The sequence below is a fragment of the Maniola jurtina genome, chromosome 15 (assembly GCF_905333055.1).
Source record: "Maniola jurtina chromosome 15, ilManJurt1.1, whole genome shotgun sequence".
NCBI classification, from domain to species: Eukaryota; Metazoa; Arthropoda; class Insecta; order Lepidoptera; family Nymphalidae; genus Maniola; species Maniola jurtina.
In genome coordinates this window covers 3,712,939-3,731,258 of record NC_060043.1, presented here as the reverse complement: position 1 = coordinate 3,731,258, position 18,320 = coordinate 3,712,939, and the positions used below count along the sequence as shown (strand labels likewise).

General features: G+C 37.6%; 1 protein-coding gene and 1 long non-coding RNA gene across 10 annotated transcripts in view; both read left to right on the top strand.

Moving 5' to 3' along the window:
• The window catches only part of LOC123872269 (huntingtin-interacting protein 1), a 33,253-nt gene extending 19,356 nt beyond the window's left edge, over positions 1 to 13,897 (top strand). For 5 of the 9 annotated variants that reach the window (XM_045916443.1, XM_045916445.1, XM_045916442.1 and 2 more), the window contains 22 exons: positions 477 to 629; positions 1,267 to 1,424; positions 2,167 to 2,228; positions 2,313 to 2,490; positions 3,001 to 3,121; positions 3,624 to 3,731; positions 4,112 to 4,233; positions 5,081 to 5,177; positions 5,607 to 5,670; positions 5,752 to 5,861; positions 6,396 to 6,496; positions 6,625 to 7,033; positions 7,409 to 7,864; positions 7,945 to 8,301; positions 9,236 to 9,386; positions 9,481 to 9,635; positions 9,979 to 10,099; positions 10,458 to 10,684; positions 11,675 to 11,916; positions 12,137 to 12,366; positions 12,629 to 12,786; positions 13,264 to 13,897. In XM_045916443.1, coding sequence (XP_045772399.1) covers positions 477 to 629; positions 1,267 to 1,424; positions 2,167 to 2,228; positions 2,313 to 2,490; positions 3,001 to 3,121; positions 3,624 to 3,731; positions 4,112 to 4,233; positions 5,081 to 5,177; positions 5,607 to 5,670; positions 5,752 to 5,861; positions 6,396 to 6,496; positions 6,625 to 7,033; positions 7,409 to 7,864; positions 7,945 to 8,301; positions 9,236 to 9,386; positions 9,481 to 9,635; positions 9,979 to 10,099; positions 10,458 to 10,684; positions 11,675 to 11,916; positions 12,137 to 12,366; positions 12,629 to 12,786; positions 13,264 to 13,293 — 3,810 coding nt within the window. In that variant the 3' untranslated portion in view covers positions 13,294 to 13,897. The remainder of the gene's footprint in view (positions 1 to 476; positions 630 to 1,266; positions 1,425 to 2,166; positions 2,229 to 2,312; positions 2,491 to 3,000; positions 3,122 to 3,623; positions 3,732 to 4,111; positions 4,234 to 5,080; positions 5,178 to 5,606; positions 5,671 to 5,751; positions 5,862 to 6,395; positions 6,497 to 6,624; positions 7,034 to 7,408; positions 7,865 to 7,944; positions 8,302 to 9,235; positions 9,387 to 9,480; positions 9,636 to 9,978; positions 10,100 to 10,457; positions 10,685 to 11,674; positions 11,917 to 12,136; positions 12,367 to 12,628; positions 12,787 to 13,263) is intronic. The other 4 variants (XM_045916449.1, XM_045916448.1, XM_045916447.1 and 1 more) reach the window with 3 other exon arrangements.
• A 2,299-nt stretch (positions 13,898 to 16,196) lies between these two features.
• LOC123872299 overlaps positions 16,197 to 18,320 on the top strand; it is a 28,131-nt gene continuing 26,007 nt past the window's right edge. The window contains exon 1 of the long non-coding RNA XR_006797450.1: positions 16,197 to 17,209. This is a non-coding gene — a long non-coding RNA (uncharacterized LOC123872299). The remainder of the gene's footprint in view (positions 17,210 to 18,320) is intronic.

Genomic DNA, 18,320 nt, shown 5'->3' with positions numbered 1-18,320 from the left:
CTAAACTAGTTAGGAATATGAAACCTCAGTATATTATGTACCAAAAATAGTATTTAAATTTTATACAAATACTGAAAACAACGATTTATAAAAGAGTTTGTAAGTCGTGACATAAACAATGGAGCATTTTTTGGGGTTTCTTTCACGATTCATTGCGATGTTCTAGCTCGGAAAAGAAACATGTCATACACCCAAAAATATGATGTTCATAATTACATATGTACCTACCTACAGAACTCTAAAAGAGCGAGGCCCGACTCGCACTTGATTTAAATATATTATTAGACTAGTCATGGTTAAAATGGCTAATAATCCCCTTTCCCCTCCAACGAAGCGTAAAGCTTGTGTTAGTAGTAGGTACGATAATAGTGCAATGATTGGGGGTTGAGCTATTGAGGCTCATCTTTATCACTTCTATAGCTATTCTGAATTCCTTGGTAGAGAATAGAGATGTATGGGAGAGTATGGTTTCGTAGATGGTGGCGATCCGGCAGCCGTTGCAGGACAACCGCATCGTGGCGTGGAAGTTCTGCCACGTGACGCACAAGCTGCTGCGCGAGGGCCACCCCGCCTGCCTCGACGACTCGCAGCGCCATATACACATGATCGAGAACCTCGGCAAGCTATGGGTGAGGTCTTTACGCGCTGTCACAAACCAGTCGACACTCAATAACATTTTCCCAAGAGCTTAGACTATCTTTTTTAGGGTTTAGTACCCAAAAGGTAAAAAAGGAGGTCTATTCTGCTGTCTGTCTATCTGTCTGTCTGTCCGTGTCGTGTCTGTCATGAAAACCTATAGGGTACTTCCCGTTTACCTGTAGGTAGGTCTTAAAGCACAAGTAAGGGAAAAAATTCGAAAACTGTAATTTTATTTATGGTTACATCACACAAAAAAAAATTGATATGGGTTCATGAAAAATATAATTAGTATTTTCCATTTTCAAAGTAAGTTAACTAAGCCAAGTGGGGTATCATATTAAAGGGTTTTATCTGTATATTCTAAAACAGATTTTTATTTATTTTTATGCATAATAGTTTTTGATTTATCATGCAAAATGTCAGAAAAATTACCCGAGTACGGAACTCTCGGTGCGCGAGTCCGACTCGCACTTGGTCGGTTTTTTTTGACATTTTCTGTCTTGTTGATGTGTCCGGCTTGTGCTTAGATACTTGTAATGTTAGATAACTGTTCATAATCTCGTTGCTTATTATTCAATTCAACTTATAACCCTGATAGTGATATTGATACGCATTTTTCTATTACAGGTGCATCTTCGGGAAGGTTACGGTAGACTAATAAATTTATATTGCAATCTGCTGGTGACGAAGTTAAAGTTCCACGCCCGAAATCCTCGGTTCCCCGGCAATATGTTATTGACTGTCGATGAGCTGGATGCTATCGCCGAAAATGACGTCAACAACTAGTAAGTCAACTCAGTGACTAACAATGAATGATAGCCACCAAGCTCATTTCCACACAAGCGGCAATTTGTATGATACTTGTAAATCAACTCGTAAATCGTTGCGAAGTGGTGATAATAAAAAGAATACTCGGCTGAGTTTGTTGTGTGCTCTTCTCAGACCTGGGCGCATTTGGAACCCACGCAGCTTTAGTTTTAAGTTTACGTAATTAATTATCACCACTATATCATCTAAGAAATATGACAATCAAAAGACGTACAATAGTACCTACTTTGAATAAATGATTTTGATTTTAAGGCAGGTATTCAAACATTTAAATGACCATTTAACTGCCCGTGCGCATCTATCTTTAATGATGTCGATTTATATATTTTGTATCTGTATAGTTAATTAGATATTTATTGAGGTATTTGTGTAGAAAGTTTTCATAACACGTAAAATACAACGTAAAGGATTGGTTAAATGATAAAAAAGCATCAGAATGAGTTGCTTAATAGCTTTGATAGTTCTAATAAGTTTAAGTAATTTTATGAAGTGATGATAGTAAAACGAATCCTTGACTGAGTTTATTCTGGGCTATTCTCAGACTTGAGCATGTTTGGAACATTTGCAGCTTTAGTTTGAAGTTCAAGTAATTAATTATAACCATCACATCATTGTCTTACAAATTCAACTATTGACAACCAAAAAGTATACAATGGTTATTTTGAATAAATTATTTGGTTTAGTTAAAATTTCTTGCAGTTTTCAGATTTGCGTGGAACTATTTGACTATATGGATGATATACTCACTTTGCAAGCTGCAGGTATGTATTATTCATGATTCTCTGAGATCATGTTTTTTTTCATAGATAGAGTTATGTATATTCAAGATGTCACTTCACTTTTAGTTTTCGACAGTCTGGGCAACGCTCGAGCGAACTCGATGACAGCGAGCGGACAGTGTCGGTTGGCAGCATTGATCCCTTGCGCTCAGGACTCTTCGCACATCTATGACTGCAATGTGCGTCTTCTGTTCCGACTACATGCTTCTCTGCCGCCTGATGTTCTAGCTGGGCATCGAGAGAGGTTTGTGTATAGTACTTTTGTGTGGCTTTTTAAATTTGGAATTGGACAGTCTGGGCAATACTTGAGCAAACTCAATGACAGCGAGCGGTATGCTTAGGTTGGTAGCACTAATTCCAATGAATATGTAACCTTACCACAAGTTAGTCCAATATCAAAACACTATAACGGTAAAATGGACCTAAACGTAGTTGTTTTTAAGTGGCCCATTCCGTACTATCGATTTTAATTATATCAAGTTTCCGCTTGGGGCGCGCGAATCTTAAAACATGGATGTTTAGGTTCATTTTAATGTGCCGTTATAGTATTCGATGCTCGAAATGTATCAATATTTTTGATGTGTGCAAACTCGTACTAAGCCAACTGACTGACATCGGCGGGGCATGCATATTCGAATGCGTTATTATTTATAATCCTTCTGGATCTTTTGTACATACTATGTCCAACTTGTCGATTTTATAGCTTTTTTAAAATTTATTTTAGAATCTTGTACCTTTGAATTGTTTTTTGTAGGTTTCGGCAGCAGTTCAAGAAACTAAGCTCCTTCTACAAACACGCGAGCAGCCTACAATACTACAGGAACTTGTTAACGCTTCCGGTTCTGCCTTCCAACCCACCTAATTTCCTACTCCAGGTAAGCTATGTATTGTAGAGTTTGGATTTCATCCTTTCAGCTAATGGCTAAAATTGGCGACTATTTCCCCCCCCCCCCCCCCCCCCCCCCCCCCCCCGTTTTGCGGTACTCCACTCCTGTCGCTGTGGATTTTGTTTGGACGACCATAGCGTTTCTTTCTTTATTGTCACAATTTTAGGATGTCTTAGTTTCTGCTTAGTTTATAGTTCCGCCTGTTACTTCACTCTGAATTTAGGTAATCCTTATGATGATTTAGTTTAGCGAGTTAGAAAAGAATCGTTGTGTCTTGTGCCAGTTTCCCCTCATGTCTTTTCTGCAATTTCAAACATTGTTTTTTTCAACTTTATTGCTCATCCAAAGTGTTACAAAAAGGCGGACTTAAGGTTCGGGAACCTTATCTGCCAGTCATCCCTAGGAAGGTCTAAAAAGCGCGTAGTGCCGCGCATATTTTCTGTTATACATATTATTTTTGTGAAAAATTAAACTTGTAACTGTTTTTCAGAGTGATTTCGGCACGTACGTGGCGCCAGTGGTTTCTATCCCGGAGCAGCCGCCAGACGACACGGACACCGTTGGCTCTCTGATTGACACGTCTGATACTATTAGCCAGGTATTGAATCTATTTTGTTTTGTTTTATGACCTGTAGGATAGGCTGTAAGTACGTTCTCGATTCTCTAGTGGATTTTCGGAATTCTTTGAAAGATAAAGTTAAAAACAAAGACTACTAATATATTTTTTTTCTCCTTTTTTTGACCAGTTATACCCATAGATTTATCGTTGCTATGAATTAGTAAAGGATATGAAATGGAACTATTGTTTTTTCAATAGTCTCCTTTAATATCACTACTACTAAACACTATGCTCAAGACTGGTACTTACAGTCATGAGGTTTGGCAGTAGAGTTTGTCTGTCCTTTTCTTATTACATTGGTGTAAAAAAGGTGCGAATACTTTAAAATATTAGTTGCGATCAACGTCAGTATGTCTTAGGTGACAACTCCAGATAACATGGATATGGTGGACACCCGCGCCACGCCTTCTCCGATCCCAGACCCTATAGTGGAGCGAGATCGACTTATCGAACACCTTCAAAACGAGCTCAGGCGAATGCGGTAAGTTTTGCCTTTTAAGTGTAAACATCGCTTCTATGCCTAGAAATAAGGTTCAATTTGGCTTTAGTTTGGATTTTCCACCAAAAAATGGCTTGTTATAAGTTTGACGTGTGTATCTGTGTATCTGTCTGTGGCATCGTAGCTCCTATACTAATGAACCGATTTTAATTTAGTTTTTTTTTTTTGTTTGAGAGGTGGCTCGATCGAGAGTGTTATCTTAGCTATAATCTAAGAAAATCGGTTCTGCCGTTTGAAAGTTATTAGCTCTTTTCTAGTTACTGTAACCTTCACTTGTCGAGGGTGTTATAAATTCTTGTTCACTTGATATTTTATAGCAACTGTAGTTTGCGTTTTTTAGTGGGCGTTTAGATAGTATTAATATCCAGTTTTCAAACGAACAAGCTGTAAGGCTTAAACACGCACGTAGACCAATTCAAGGGTGATCTTGGACTGGGTGAAAATGTTGTGAAACTGGGTGAAACGGGCAAGCTTGTATACATCTAGCTATTTTGATTCACTTTAATAATGTTGTAATAAGTATAATAATAATAATAAGTATACACATAAATCTATAATGTTATTTATATATTACTGTCTTGTTGGTGTACAATAAAGAATATTTTACTTTTTACTTACTTACTTTTAATAATGTTGGTAACATAACGAACTTGTGTCAGTTACTGACCTACTGAGAAACTAGCTTTTTGTTAATTATAGAGTTCATCTTCTGGCTGTTTAAACAACACAAATGTTTTTTCTCTCAATATCCCAACTATTCTAAAATCACAGTAAGTCATTATACCTTGTATGAAAAAGGTAATGGAGACGTTTGTTCTCTTCTACGCAGGTCAGAAGTTTCGCAGATAATACAAGAAAGGAACACAATGCTCGGATCAATGAGGGAACATTGCACAAGAATGGAGTCACAGCTTCGTGCCACAAAGGTGACCTTATATTTTTTTATTTTTTAAGATGGTGGCAATGTATTTCTTTAAGTGCTTTTTTAAAAATAGATACCATTACCGAGCTTTTTCAAGGTGCTTATTACGAAAATAATTCCTATATTCATATTCAAGTAAATAAATAGAAATAAAAGAACGGTACGATGCCGTGTAGAGACTGCAGGTAAGGGGGTTTAATAAAACTACCATACCTCTTCCAAGTTATTTCGCTTCTACCTTAGACTGCATCATCACTTACTACCAGATAAAATTGTAGTCAAAGGCTAACTTGCAACAGAATAAAAAATAACATTTTTTAAATAATACACTCATGTGTATTATACGTAACGCTTTTGCATTGTTGCGTAGCCTTTTTTGCAATAATTGTTTTATTTCAATAGGTTTATATACTAAATTCTTTTTCATTTGCAGAATGAGCTTGAGGAAGAAAAACAAAAGGCTGAAGTTTTATTAGTTGAGACACCACAAATCAAAAGTAAGCATACAAAACAATAAACTGAAATATTTAAATCCTAAACAAATAATAGTTTTATTTATGAATTCTGTGTTATTACAGAAAAACTCACAGATACGGAAGAAAAATCTAAAGTGCTAGATGAGAAATTCCAAAAACTAAAAGGAGCTTACACACAGTTGAGAGAAGAACATATAGCATTGATAAGACAGGTCAGGATTGTTCAATAACTTTTTTAAATCCAATAAAATTATTTTGATGTATTTGATATTTGACAGTTTTGTATGGGAATGACAGTTTGCTCTGGAAATGACAGACTCTTGCAGCTTAAAAAAAGCAATGATGGACTTCGTCTGTGGTGGCGTTTGCTGGCGCGCGTGTTGTGTCTTTTTGGAGTGTTTTATTGTTAGAAGTGGCCGGTTTTTGTGTTCTACTGGTGTTTATTGCTGGTGGAACTGACTGGGAAGCGCTCTAAAGTGGCGCCGCGTGTAAGTCGGCGGGCGCCGGCACAGACGGGGTCCATACTTAAACATATAGTTTCCCTAACTTGTAAATAACTGCAAACTTGACATTGGCTAATCAGTGTAAAGCCAGACGAGAGAAAAAAAAGCAATGATGAAATTTAGATTGGAGCGCGCTTGCCTAGAAGATGTTTATTTACTCTTGTTTCGAAGGTATTCAGGTTATACGTGGCAGGAAACACGGATGCTAGAAGGGAAACCAAAATAACAAGGATTTTGTTTTAGAAAGCGGAGGTTGATAAATTGTCTGCAAGTTTACGAGCCGCCGCGGCCCAACATGAAAGTGCGAAAACAGCATTGCAACAACAACTGAACGATCGAACGAAGTAAGTCAATTTTTTCGTGAAATATTATTTAGTAGTCTTACCTTTAAATTATAGCTTGATGAGTATGATTTTTGGATTTATTATTTACTAATTTGGCAATGTTATATGCATACTTTTGTTACATCTAGGCATGTCGAACTTCTCCAACAAAGTGCATCCTCAAGTGAGGAAATAGAGGCGTACAAAAATGAAATAGCACACCTTCGAAGCGATCTAGAACAATCTAGGCTCAAAGAAGCAGAGTTAGAATCTCTTAAAGCATCAATCGAAACCTTAGAAATTGAGCATAAGACGGCTACCACTGAACAACAAGAGAAGCTTACAGTTTTAGTTAGCGATCTAAAAGAGGCGAAAGAAAGTATTGAAAAATTAAAAACAGAGGTAACAGATAAAGAGAGTGAGTTAAGCAAAGTAAAGGAGGAGTTAGTAGGACTTCGAGCAAAGAGTAGTGATGAGTACAAAAAAGCAATAGAGGAGAAAGAAGATGCCCTCAAACAGTTATCTGAACTGAAACAGCGCTATGAACAGGAGAAGGAGGTGAGTAATGTTTGGAAAAAAAATCATATAATATGCTTGTAATGTAAAACTTAACAATAGCATGTCAATATTGCTTCATATCTTTTAGTAACTAATGTAGACCGGGTGAAAAGATGCTTTTTGGTATTTTAAAATTTGGCTTATTAAAATGTAACAATAACCATAACAATAAAGCAATCCTTATCTATGGTAATATGGTTGCAGGCTGAGATATATAGAGCGTACCTTGCCTTGCTCACACTTTACTTAGAGTTAAAATGTGACAGATAGATGTGAGAGGCATAAATCTGTCTCATTTTAACTGAATCTAAAGTCTGAGCAAAGTCTATAAATCTCAGCCTAAGTTTCATAGTAATGAACAATTATTTCTATCAGGAATATATAAGTAACGCTAATATATTAGAGGGTGATTTGAATATTTTGCAAACTAAATTGACTGATGCACAAAATAATTTTGAATCACAATGTCGGGAATTAAAAGAGGAATTGTCTTTGAAAAATGAAAAATTTGAAAATATTCTAAATGAGAAAAATAATGAAATTAAGGAAGCTCTTGCAAAACTTATTTTATTACAAAATGAAATGGAAAATGTCAAAAATAATAAAGAAAAACTTATACAAGAGCAGTCCAACGAAATAAATGAGTTTAAGCAAAACATTAACGAATTTCTCCAAGAAAAGAAACAGTTAGAAGTACTTATAGAGGGCTATGTAGAACAAATTAAGAAACTAGATTCAAAGGTACTACAAGAACAGGAAAACAAAATACAATTAGAGGTTTCATTGTCTCAAAAAGCACTGGAATGTCAGACCTTGATTGTAGACAAACAGGTTTGTTTTAAAAGTAAATGACTATAAATATCTATTGATGATATATTTTCGGTTACAATATTTTTATTTTATCTTATCAGGAACTTGAAAAATCTTTAATGGAATGGCAAAGCAAACACATTGATTTGACTGTTGAGTTAGACAAAGTTTACCAAGATGTACAATTTGAAAACGCTTTGAAGTGTGAAATAGAAGATTTAAAAACTAAATATGCGCGATTAGAAATAGATAAAGATACTGAAACAAAAATACTAAAAGATGAACTAGAACGTGAAATATTAGAAAAAGATGAGGCTATTAGTGAAGCACAGAAGACTATTGATGATCTAATGCCTAAAATAACTGAACTAGAACTAATTAAAGAAAACAATTTAAAAACACAAATACAGAACGACAATTTACTTGTAGCTATCTCCGCAAAAGATAAAGAAATTCAGGTTAGACTAACAAAGGTGGTTGGCCGTTGTCAAATTGTCCCAAAGTAAAATAAGAGGTGTTGGGCAATAGGCTAAGAATTAATATGATTGTTATGTGTGGGGTTCTTTTTTGAAGATTAACTGTAACCATTTGAGAAACAGTATTGTTTGCAAAATATTGTCATTTTTGTAAAATGCTTTAGTTATTGTCTTAGTTCTTAGTATTTTAGGGCGGAATTTGATGGTTTTCGTTATTAATTTCATTTTCGATGCGGGATCGATGCAGTACCATAGTTAAGCATCTAAATTATTTTTTTCATTAAGGTTTCATTGCCGATTTTGTAGTGCTATCCTTCGTTTATTGTAATTTGGTGGGTTCAGACTCAACGAGCAACTTTTTGTTCAACTGGCTTGACGACTCTGGGTTCTAGCCCTTTGATCCCAAACGAGCAAATACTCATTCTAGCCACTCTATCAAAATCTCTTTACAATAATAAAAAAAATATACAAAGAAAAGTAGGTATAGATGTGCAATTTGCTCGTTTAGTCTAAAGTCTAAACCCATCTTTTCACTACAGTGGACCATCTAATTCCGCACTTGTATTAGATATAAATTCATTACATCGATAAATGTTCCTAATTTTTTATCCTATACTTTTTGATATGTTCCTTTTTTGTAAATTGTTATTAAATTCTTGGCCTGTTTAATTAACAAAGCCTTATTGTATTGTTCCATTAATTGTGTATCATTGTCAATAATTAATTTCTAATTTTCTGTTTCTTATCTTATTTGCATGTAACTCTAACGGCATGTTTTACTTTTCAACTGCGCTCTGCCTCTATAATTCTACGATATATCGCATGCTGATCTCCGTCTGGGCGTTAATTTCTGCTTTGGACTGTCAACTTCAATGGCATTACGTTAAGTATACGTTACTTCTTGGCCAAATAATAGTTAACTGAAGCTAGATTAAAACATACGGAGAGCGAGAGATTGACAGCAGAGTGTGAATTACAGGACTTGTTACAACACAACACAGTCCTTGAGGCTGACATGGCGTCACTCAAAATACAGTTGGACGAAGCGAACGCACTTATTAAAAAACGTAAGTATTCATTCCTAATTCATTGAGTTACGTTCATATCTTAAAATCGTGATTATAATTTAAAAGTCATCCATTTGCCATGTTCCATACCCAGAATCTTGGAGATTGGTGGCATGTGCCGGCGAAAGTGCCTTGGAAGTGGTGAATGGAGCTCTGTCCGCTTTCGAGCATTCCAATGCGCAAGATGCCAACAAGCTCGCAGCTCAGCTGGCTTCCAAAGCGTTTGAGGACCTCGCTAGAAAAGATCAGGTACACCAAGTTTTTCTGCATTAATTGTAAAAAAAACACCTTTTCAAAAAGAAAATCCTTAATTTTTTTGTCATATTTGTTAATTAGTTGCGAATTTTGACTTTATATATAGAAGTTTCAAGAACAAAAATAACACAAATCATAGCATATTATTTCATGGAGTGGGTTTTGATGTTGGTGATTTGATTGTTCTTAAATTAGAGCCATCCATTTCTCTAAAGGAAAATAGTGAAAAGGATGCACTATTCAGATTGCGATATTAAGGTGGATCCACACTTGCGCATGGGCACAAACCGTGTAAAATATGCGAAATCATCACTTTATGATAGGTTTGTCATTTCAGATCGAGGGTAACGAGGAGCTAGTGGCCAAATCGTCAATATTCGCGGCTCACAATGCAGCACAACTGTCTGCGTATGTCGCCGACCTCTCCAATATTTCCACCGACTTGGAACTTTCTGATAGTAAGTAAAAAGTATAAGATATACTAATACACATTAAAAAAAAAAATAGAGCAAATGTCTGGAAGTTGTTTTTGCGTTCCACAAATTCGCGTTATTTGTGGAATTAAAAAAAGAGATTTAGTAAGAGTATCTTTTAAAACAATTATAAATTGAAAAAAAAAAAAAAAATTTGAAACATCAGTTGTTGAAAATTTCCACGTTTTTGGCGATTTTTTTCAAATTAGAACCACCAACATTTTTACATAATTTAAGTCTTAGTGCTAGGTCAACATATAATTAATTATAACTCCATTCTTTTTGCAGTTAGCTGTCGTTTTACGTTTTACTTGGCTCACCAATACATATTTTTGCTTTTCAGAGTTGAACAACGAATGCCGAAGTATGCTCACATCAACGAAGCAATGCCTCGAGACTATAACGGGCGGCAGTTTGGACCGCGCGTCGTGTATGGAGGCGCGCGTAAGCGTACAGAGTGTCGCGCTCACGGCGGCGGCCGCGGACCGCCTCGCGAGCGGCGCGCGCAGCGTGGACGACGAGCTCGCTGACATGGACAGCGCGATCGAAGACGCGGCCAACCAGATCGAGGTGTGGCTTTATACATTATTTTTTAGCAAGAAACAGTTAAAAATTATTTTGCTATAATCCGCCAACAGGATAAATCTGTATGGTCAAACATGCAGTTACAAGCTAAGCACCGCTTACCTTCCCAACCAAGCAATAAAGCCAAGTTCCCAAGCAAGCACTGCCACCACCATTCACATGCAACACCACACAAGACTTTTCCACTACTCTCGACGCACGTTTCGCCCCGACACCGGAGCATCCTCAGGAGATTTTGACTTTACAATGCTGTATTGTCAAGTCCGTGGAAAAGTCTTGTGTGGTGTTGCATGTGAATGGTGGTGGCAGTGCTTGCTTGGGAACTTGGCTTTATTGCTTGGTTGGGAAGGTAAGCGGTGCTTAGCTTGTAACTGCATGTTTGACCATACAGATTTATCCTGTTGGCGGATTATAGCAAAATAATTTTTAACTGTTTCTTGCTAAACATGAACTTCCGCAAAGTAACGCCTGATTCTATCCAATACATTATTTTTTATTACTGTCTACGTACATCGACTTTTGTCTACTCGACATCGGCTTTTGTCACCTCGACATCGACCTAAGTTACCTTGTAAGTCGACGTGGACCTCCGTTGCCTCGATATTCGACGTCGACTTCCGTTGCCTCGACATTTGGCGTCAACTTCGTTGCCTCGACAGTCGACGTCGACCTCCGTTGCCTGGAGAGCCGACGTCGACCATCGTTGCCTTAACAGTCGACGTCGAACCCCGTTGCCTCAACAGTTGACATTGACTTTCGTTAACTCGGCAGTCTACTTTTACCTTTGTTACCTCGACAGTCAACGTCGACCTTCGTCACCTCGACATCGATCTTTGTTGTCTTGCCTTTCGTTACCTCTACAGTCGATATCGATCTTCGTTACATCGACGTCGACCAGAAGGATCAAATTAGAAAAAAAATCTCCACTACTTACTGATTCCTTGCCTTATACCTGAGTACATATTTGGTCAACAGAGTTTGTTAGCGGCCAGCCGGGCGGGTGACTCCGGTGTGAAGCTAGAAGTGAACGAGAAGATTTTGGACGCTTGCACGACGCTGATGGGCGCAGTCAAGCTGCTGGTGCAGGAGTCCCGCAAGCTGCAGAACGAGCTCGGGGACCCCAAAACTCGCCAGAAGATGTACCGCAGAAACCCGCAGTGGTCCGAGGGACTGATATCTGCGTCCAAAGCTGTTGTGTTTGCTGCGAAGCTATTAGTGTAAGTATCCATACTTTACAATATTCAGTAATAGGTAGTCTAGACGCTGATTGGCGCAGTCAAGCTGCTGGTAAAAAAAGCTCGGAAACCCTAAAACTCGCCAGAAAATATACCGAAGAAACTGTGGCATTCGCTGCGCTGTGCTACGCGTATCTATCACACGCACAAGCGTACGATATTGACTATTTGGACGGCAGTTAAAATAGCGAATGTTGTGCAGATCGTCTGCGGACGAGGCGGTGGGAGCGGCGGGGCGCGTGGAGGGCGTGTCGGCGGCCGCGCACGAGGTGGCGGGCAGCACGGCGCAGCTGGTGGCGGCGTCGCGGGCGCGCGCGCCGCCCGCCGCACCCGCGTTGGCGCGCCTCACCGCCGCGTCACGCGCCGTGGCCGCCGCCACCGGCGCCGTGGTGGCAGCCGTGCGCGGCGCCTCCGCGCTCGTCAGGGACCAGGGTGAGTGACACATCTCGCACGCTTAGCTCGATTCATATCTACAGTGCAGATATTGTACCTAGTAGACACGTACTGTTGTTCTATCCATAAACCCATATCGATTGTATAAAAAAATGAAGACTTAAAATAATATGACTGTTGAAATAGAATTCAAAGAAAAACATTGAAGGCTATATTTTGAGCCTGCTATTTATGCCCCCGTAACGATTCCCGTAGTATCGGTAAGGTATTATCGTGTGCTAAGCTAGCGATGTATGAACAGAAACGCTGGACACATCCGCGCTGTCGCTCACGGCCACGCGGCGCCTGGAGATGGACAGTAAAGTGCGTGCGCTGGAACTGGAGAGCGCGCTGGAGGCAGAACGGTCCAAGCTGGCGGCGCTGAGGAAGCGGCACTACCACCTCGCGCAGCTGCAGGAGGTAATGCAACCTTAAATCTAAGCCTCATACAATTTCCAAGTCTTATCCTATAATCTATCGTCCGTCCATATGTCGTCGACATTCCATCTACACGCACTAAACGTTTTGCGTCATCATTTCTCATAAGCATGGCTAAGGTTTGAAATACTCTTCCGCGATCTGTGTTTCCTACCAATTACAATCTGGGTATCTTTAAAACGAGTGAATAGGCATCTTCTAGGTAACCGCGTCCCATCTTAGGCCACACCATCACTTTCCTTCAGGTGTGATTGGACAACTAAATTGAGAGATCTTAAAAAAGTGTTATCCTTATCCTCAAAAGGAAGGAAAAAGGTGACATTACTATCAAATGTGCCAATTTAGTTAAGACATTTGTATTTACCCCTTGTATAACTTCAATCCAATTTGTGCATGATTCCGTTTTGTGCGTGTGATGATTGTGTATTTAACAGCAAATAATTTTGATTTCTGTTTCAGAATGGCAATGTGACTAACGGCGAAGAGTGAAGCAGGCACTGGGAAGCCACTAAACAAAATTTTATACACACGTTTTATACATGACAAACCATAGAATACACATACTCGGCTGTAGTTGTCATTGCACGAGATTTATCATTTTTCAGAGTTCCGTACCTCAAAAGGAAAAACGAATCCTTATAGGATCACTTTGTTGTCTGTCTGTCTGTCAAGAAAACTTATAGGGTACTTCCCGTTGACCTAGAATCATGAAAGGCAGGTAGGTAGGTCTTACAGCACAAGTAAAGGAAAAGTCCGAAAACCGTGAATTTGTGGTTACATCACAAAAAAAAAATTAAATTGAGTTCATGAAAAAATTAATTTACTAAATCACATGTAGATGGCGCTGGTATTTTTAACTTGCAGTATTGCACATAAAAATGTTAAAATATTTTGTATGAAAATTTTCCGGAATATGGTCTGGAACGGTTTTCTCATTATGTAGCCACATTATCAGCAACAAAATGTATGTAAATGTCATAGTTAACATTTTAGTTGAAGATGTATAATTCTGCAGCTAAGTTGAAGTGTAACAGTTAATTTTGTCTCAACGATCATTCTTAAACTGCATTTAAATTATATACAACGAACATTTTAAAAAAATGAATATCAAAATTGCTCATTTTTTATTATCTAAGATAGATAAACGTCTTCCATTCAGGAAGCTACGAGTAGATTCGAAAAAGAAAAGTAATGAAGTGTTAGATCATAGAGGATAAAATTGGTCGTGAATGATAAAACATGAGAACAGTCGTTTTAAATATGTTTCCGATTTATTACAGCATTACTAATTACTTGCATTTGGTATAACATTGCCATTTTCTTTTATACTCCTGATACAAAATGAGACAATCTGTTCGTTACGAAATAATTAAACGAGTGTCAAAACACTCGCGTTTCCGAAGATGACTAGATAAGTCAATTTATATTCCATTCCAAGCGACTAATGAATACATATTTTTGGTATTCTGACTGAAATGTACCAATAAAATACTAAACTTAATAATAATAGACTAAATATTTAGCGTAAATCAATTTTTGGAAAGTTGGCTACTAGCAATAAATCTGCTCGCACATATGACGTTATCGCTAAGACCACAACTTTTGGGAGCTGAAAAATGCGGTATTATATAGTAAATGCATAAGTTACATCAGCTGTCCTCTTCCACAGCTCACAATACGAAAAGGATAGCACTACTTTCAGAGCTGTCGGTTTAATTTAGATTGCTTGTAAAACACAAGTAGCGTACGGTATAATAATTCAGTCGATGTGAATATTAAGTTTGAGCAGTGGTAATTGACAGATATAAGCTTTAAGAATAAGACTAAGTTCTGCAAATAAACTTTAACGTACCTTCGTTTATATTTTATATTATTTATACTTATTTAACTTTAAGGGCCCTACACACGTTTCAGACCTCCATTAATATGTATGATATTCAAATTAGAGATCGGTGGATATGCTCAAGTATTATATTTAAACTTTGAAGGCATAATATGTAGTATACACACCCATTTAACTTATTTAGTCTAAACTCTAATATTAGTAGCATTGAACGTGTTTAGAGCCCCTAAATTAGTTATAGAGATAGGATTAGTATAAAAGATACATATTTACCTAATATTATGGTTTCACGTGTGATGGCATCAAAACAGACTCGGATTTTTAGGGTCCTGTAGTAATTTATAATACTGAAAAGTTAATGTTATCCAAATAATAATTAATAAACATCACTAATATCAATGTATTCTATATTTATACCTGCAATAGTACGGATCGCACATTGCAAGACGAGCCATACGGTACATATTTTTTAGTACTGAAATTTCGTTCGGATTTCATCGGCACGCATTATCAGTTTTTAAAATGCATTGCTTGTGGCGGTGTAGTGTGCGAACTTCTTTATTGAGTGACGATTGACTTTAAATGAATTATTTTATATTTCTCTAAGTGATTTATAATATTTGTATAAAATATGATATATTATTGAGTTTACTAATAAAATATCTAAACAAATGTCGTCTTTTAATTCGTAGATTAAGTTTATCGCTGATACAGATTTGGTCGCCATTTTCTGAGGCGGGGATGCTTGAGACGTGCAAGATTAAAATATATAATGACAATCATAATTTTTACCACGTCATTTCTCAAGTCTTATTCAGATAAGTGTAAACTACAAGTAGGTAGATAGGTACTGATTGATCTGATTCCGAATACGTCTGCTTCTAACAGCTCGTTCACACGGGCTGCGTAAGCGTAGACGTAGCGCGTACCTTTGCGTTGTAATTTATGGAACTGTATGAAACATGGCATACCGCTTGCGTGGCGTAAACGTTCACACAGACGTAATGCGTGCAGTTATGACTACGTATTCACGCACGTCACTACGCATGTGTCACGTGTACGTGCTACATACGCAATTGGTGTGAATCGGCCTTAAATCTCGCCACTACCATTCAGGAATCTGGACCTTCTGGGTTCGCTTCGCGCTTTTCAAAGATACAGGGGTAAGACTACGTGGAGTCAGAGTTATCAGTTAAACTAGTTGGTAATAAGGTAAATTGCGACAGAGGTGAATGCGGTCTCTTAAATAATCTTTTGTTAGGTCTCTTCGTGTTTAGAGTAATGGCAAGCATTAAATTATAATTGATGCTCTTGCCAGAGCGTAGATTTATCACAATCACAGTGACTCTTAAAGTACCCCTATAATAGGAAGTTTGTTCATCCAACATCCATCTCTGGGGACCCGACTTTAGATCAATTTACTTGGTAAGTATAAGTAGGTATAAATTATCCAATTCAATCGAAAATTAAAATTGGTAAGTATTTGTAGATATAGTTAATTTCATTTTATAATATTTTTGAAGCAGGCGATCTTAATATATCAGTAAGACGAATTCTGCAGTCTGTGGTTGAAATTCGCGTGTAATTATTATTTTAAAACGTAGTGAAATTAGGTGGAAATTAGACAGAAAACACTCCTGCATATTGTATATCATACATAATATATTTATTGTACAACTACAATCATATAATAAACACGACAAGCTTGGCATAATGTCATACTACACTACTCCATCAAAGTGGTGCGTCGGGGCCAACGCAGACATTAGGTTTATTTGATTATTTAACATAAAACCAGTGGTTAAGTAATTAACTTGTACACTATGGAATTTATCCAACAAATCATACTAATATTACTTAATGCGAAAGTGTGTTTAGTCGTAATTTATTTTTATGCATGGATAATGGATATACATATTAGTTAAGAATCTGGAGAGTGACATACTAGGCTCTTTTTTATGCCGGAAAATCAAAGAGTTCCCACGGGTTTTTGAAGCCATAAATCCACGCAGAAGTTGCGGGCATTAGCTAGTATGAAATAAATGTAAAAGAATATAAGGCTGACCGCTGAAATCTAATAGATTGTACTTTAACTTCGTTTCAGTAAAAACGAGACAGATTTATGCACGCTCTATAACGCTGACTCCTTTTTATGGTATCTTAAGTCAAAGCAAAGCCAAGTGCGGTCTATAGATTTCAGCCTTAGTGTCCAACGGCTAGACTCGCGTGATTAATAATTTAATATAAACCCCCTTACAGCATACCTTGCGGGTCGCAGCCCGTGTGGTTCGCAGTCTCCGCGCCGAGTTTTTTTTTAAAGGCCTTTGCCTTTGAAAAAGGACCCCAGACGGTTTCGAAATTAGTCTATGTCTAGCCATTAGATATTTCTATGGACATCACTCACAATAGTTTAAAATTAAAACCTGCCTGGAAACTTAGAAAGAGATAACGGTTTCGTAGAGTTATCTCTGTCATTGAGACCGACGAAACATCACATAGGTATGAGTGACAGAGACAACGCTCTACGAAGCCAAAATCTCTTTCTAAAGTCCGATGTACAATGTTTTCTGTCGGGCACTGTATATCTTATTTATTTTGGGGTAACTTTGAAATTTCGTCAAGGGACTTCGTCTGTGATGGCGTTTGCTGGCGCGCGTGCTGTGCTTGTTTGGAGTTTTTTTTTTTGTTAAGAGTGGCTGGTTTTTGTCTTAGTTGGTGTTTTTTGGTGGTGGAACTGACTGGGAAGCGCTCCAAAGGGGCGCCGCGCGTATGTCGGCGGGCGCCGGCGCAGACGGAGTCCATACTTGTATGAATTCAATAACTTGAAAATATCCCAAACTTGACATTGGCTAATCAGAGTAAAGCCAGTTTTAAAGAAAAAAAAAATTTCGTCAAAGCACTGACGCAGTTATTGGATACTTTCCGTGGTTTACAATTAAATTACACCACTGGAAAACGGAATGTTCGCTGAATTGCAAATGCTGCTAGGGCCTTTCAGTGAATATTTAAATATCGACCTTAACCAATTCGAATTGAGTCGTAATAACAGCTGCTAGTTTGCGCGAAAGCTAAAAGATGCTGATAAACCTGAGCAAGTACACTTGTAACAAAATATATGAGCACTCGCCGTGCCAACAGAAATAAAGCACCTGAAAACAAGGTACCTAAGATTGTAAATTTAATAGCAACCAGGTGAAGTGCGAGTTGGTCGCACATACTACGAAAGGGTCGTACGTCGTTTTTTGTGATCCACTTAACAGTTTTGGATTTTTTCTGTTACTTGTGCTATAAAACATTGCTACCGGCCAAATTTCAAGATTCCAGGTCAACAGTACCCTATAGGTTTTGACTTCCTTGACAAAATTAAGTGATCCTGAATTTTTCTGTTCTCTGGAGATACTGAATCCTAAAAACGATGAATGCTCAATGTTGTGTTACAACTTACAAGTGAATGCTCAGCTTTATCAGCACCTAAAGAAGAATGTCGCCGCTAATTATATCTGTATACTAATTACAACTTTAATGAAATCGGATAGGGTCGATATTCAAACGTCCGTAGAGAGCCCTCTTGCAGTTTTATGATTCTATCTGCACTGGCCCTCAAACATTACTCAATAAATAATAATAATTCAATTAAAAGCTATGGTTATAAATCATAATCATTCTTATAATT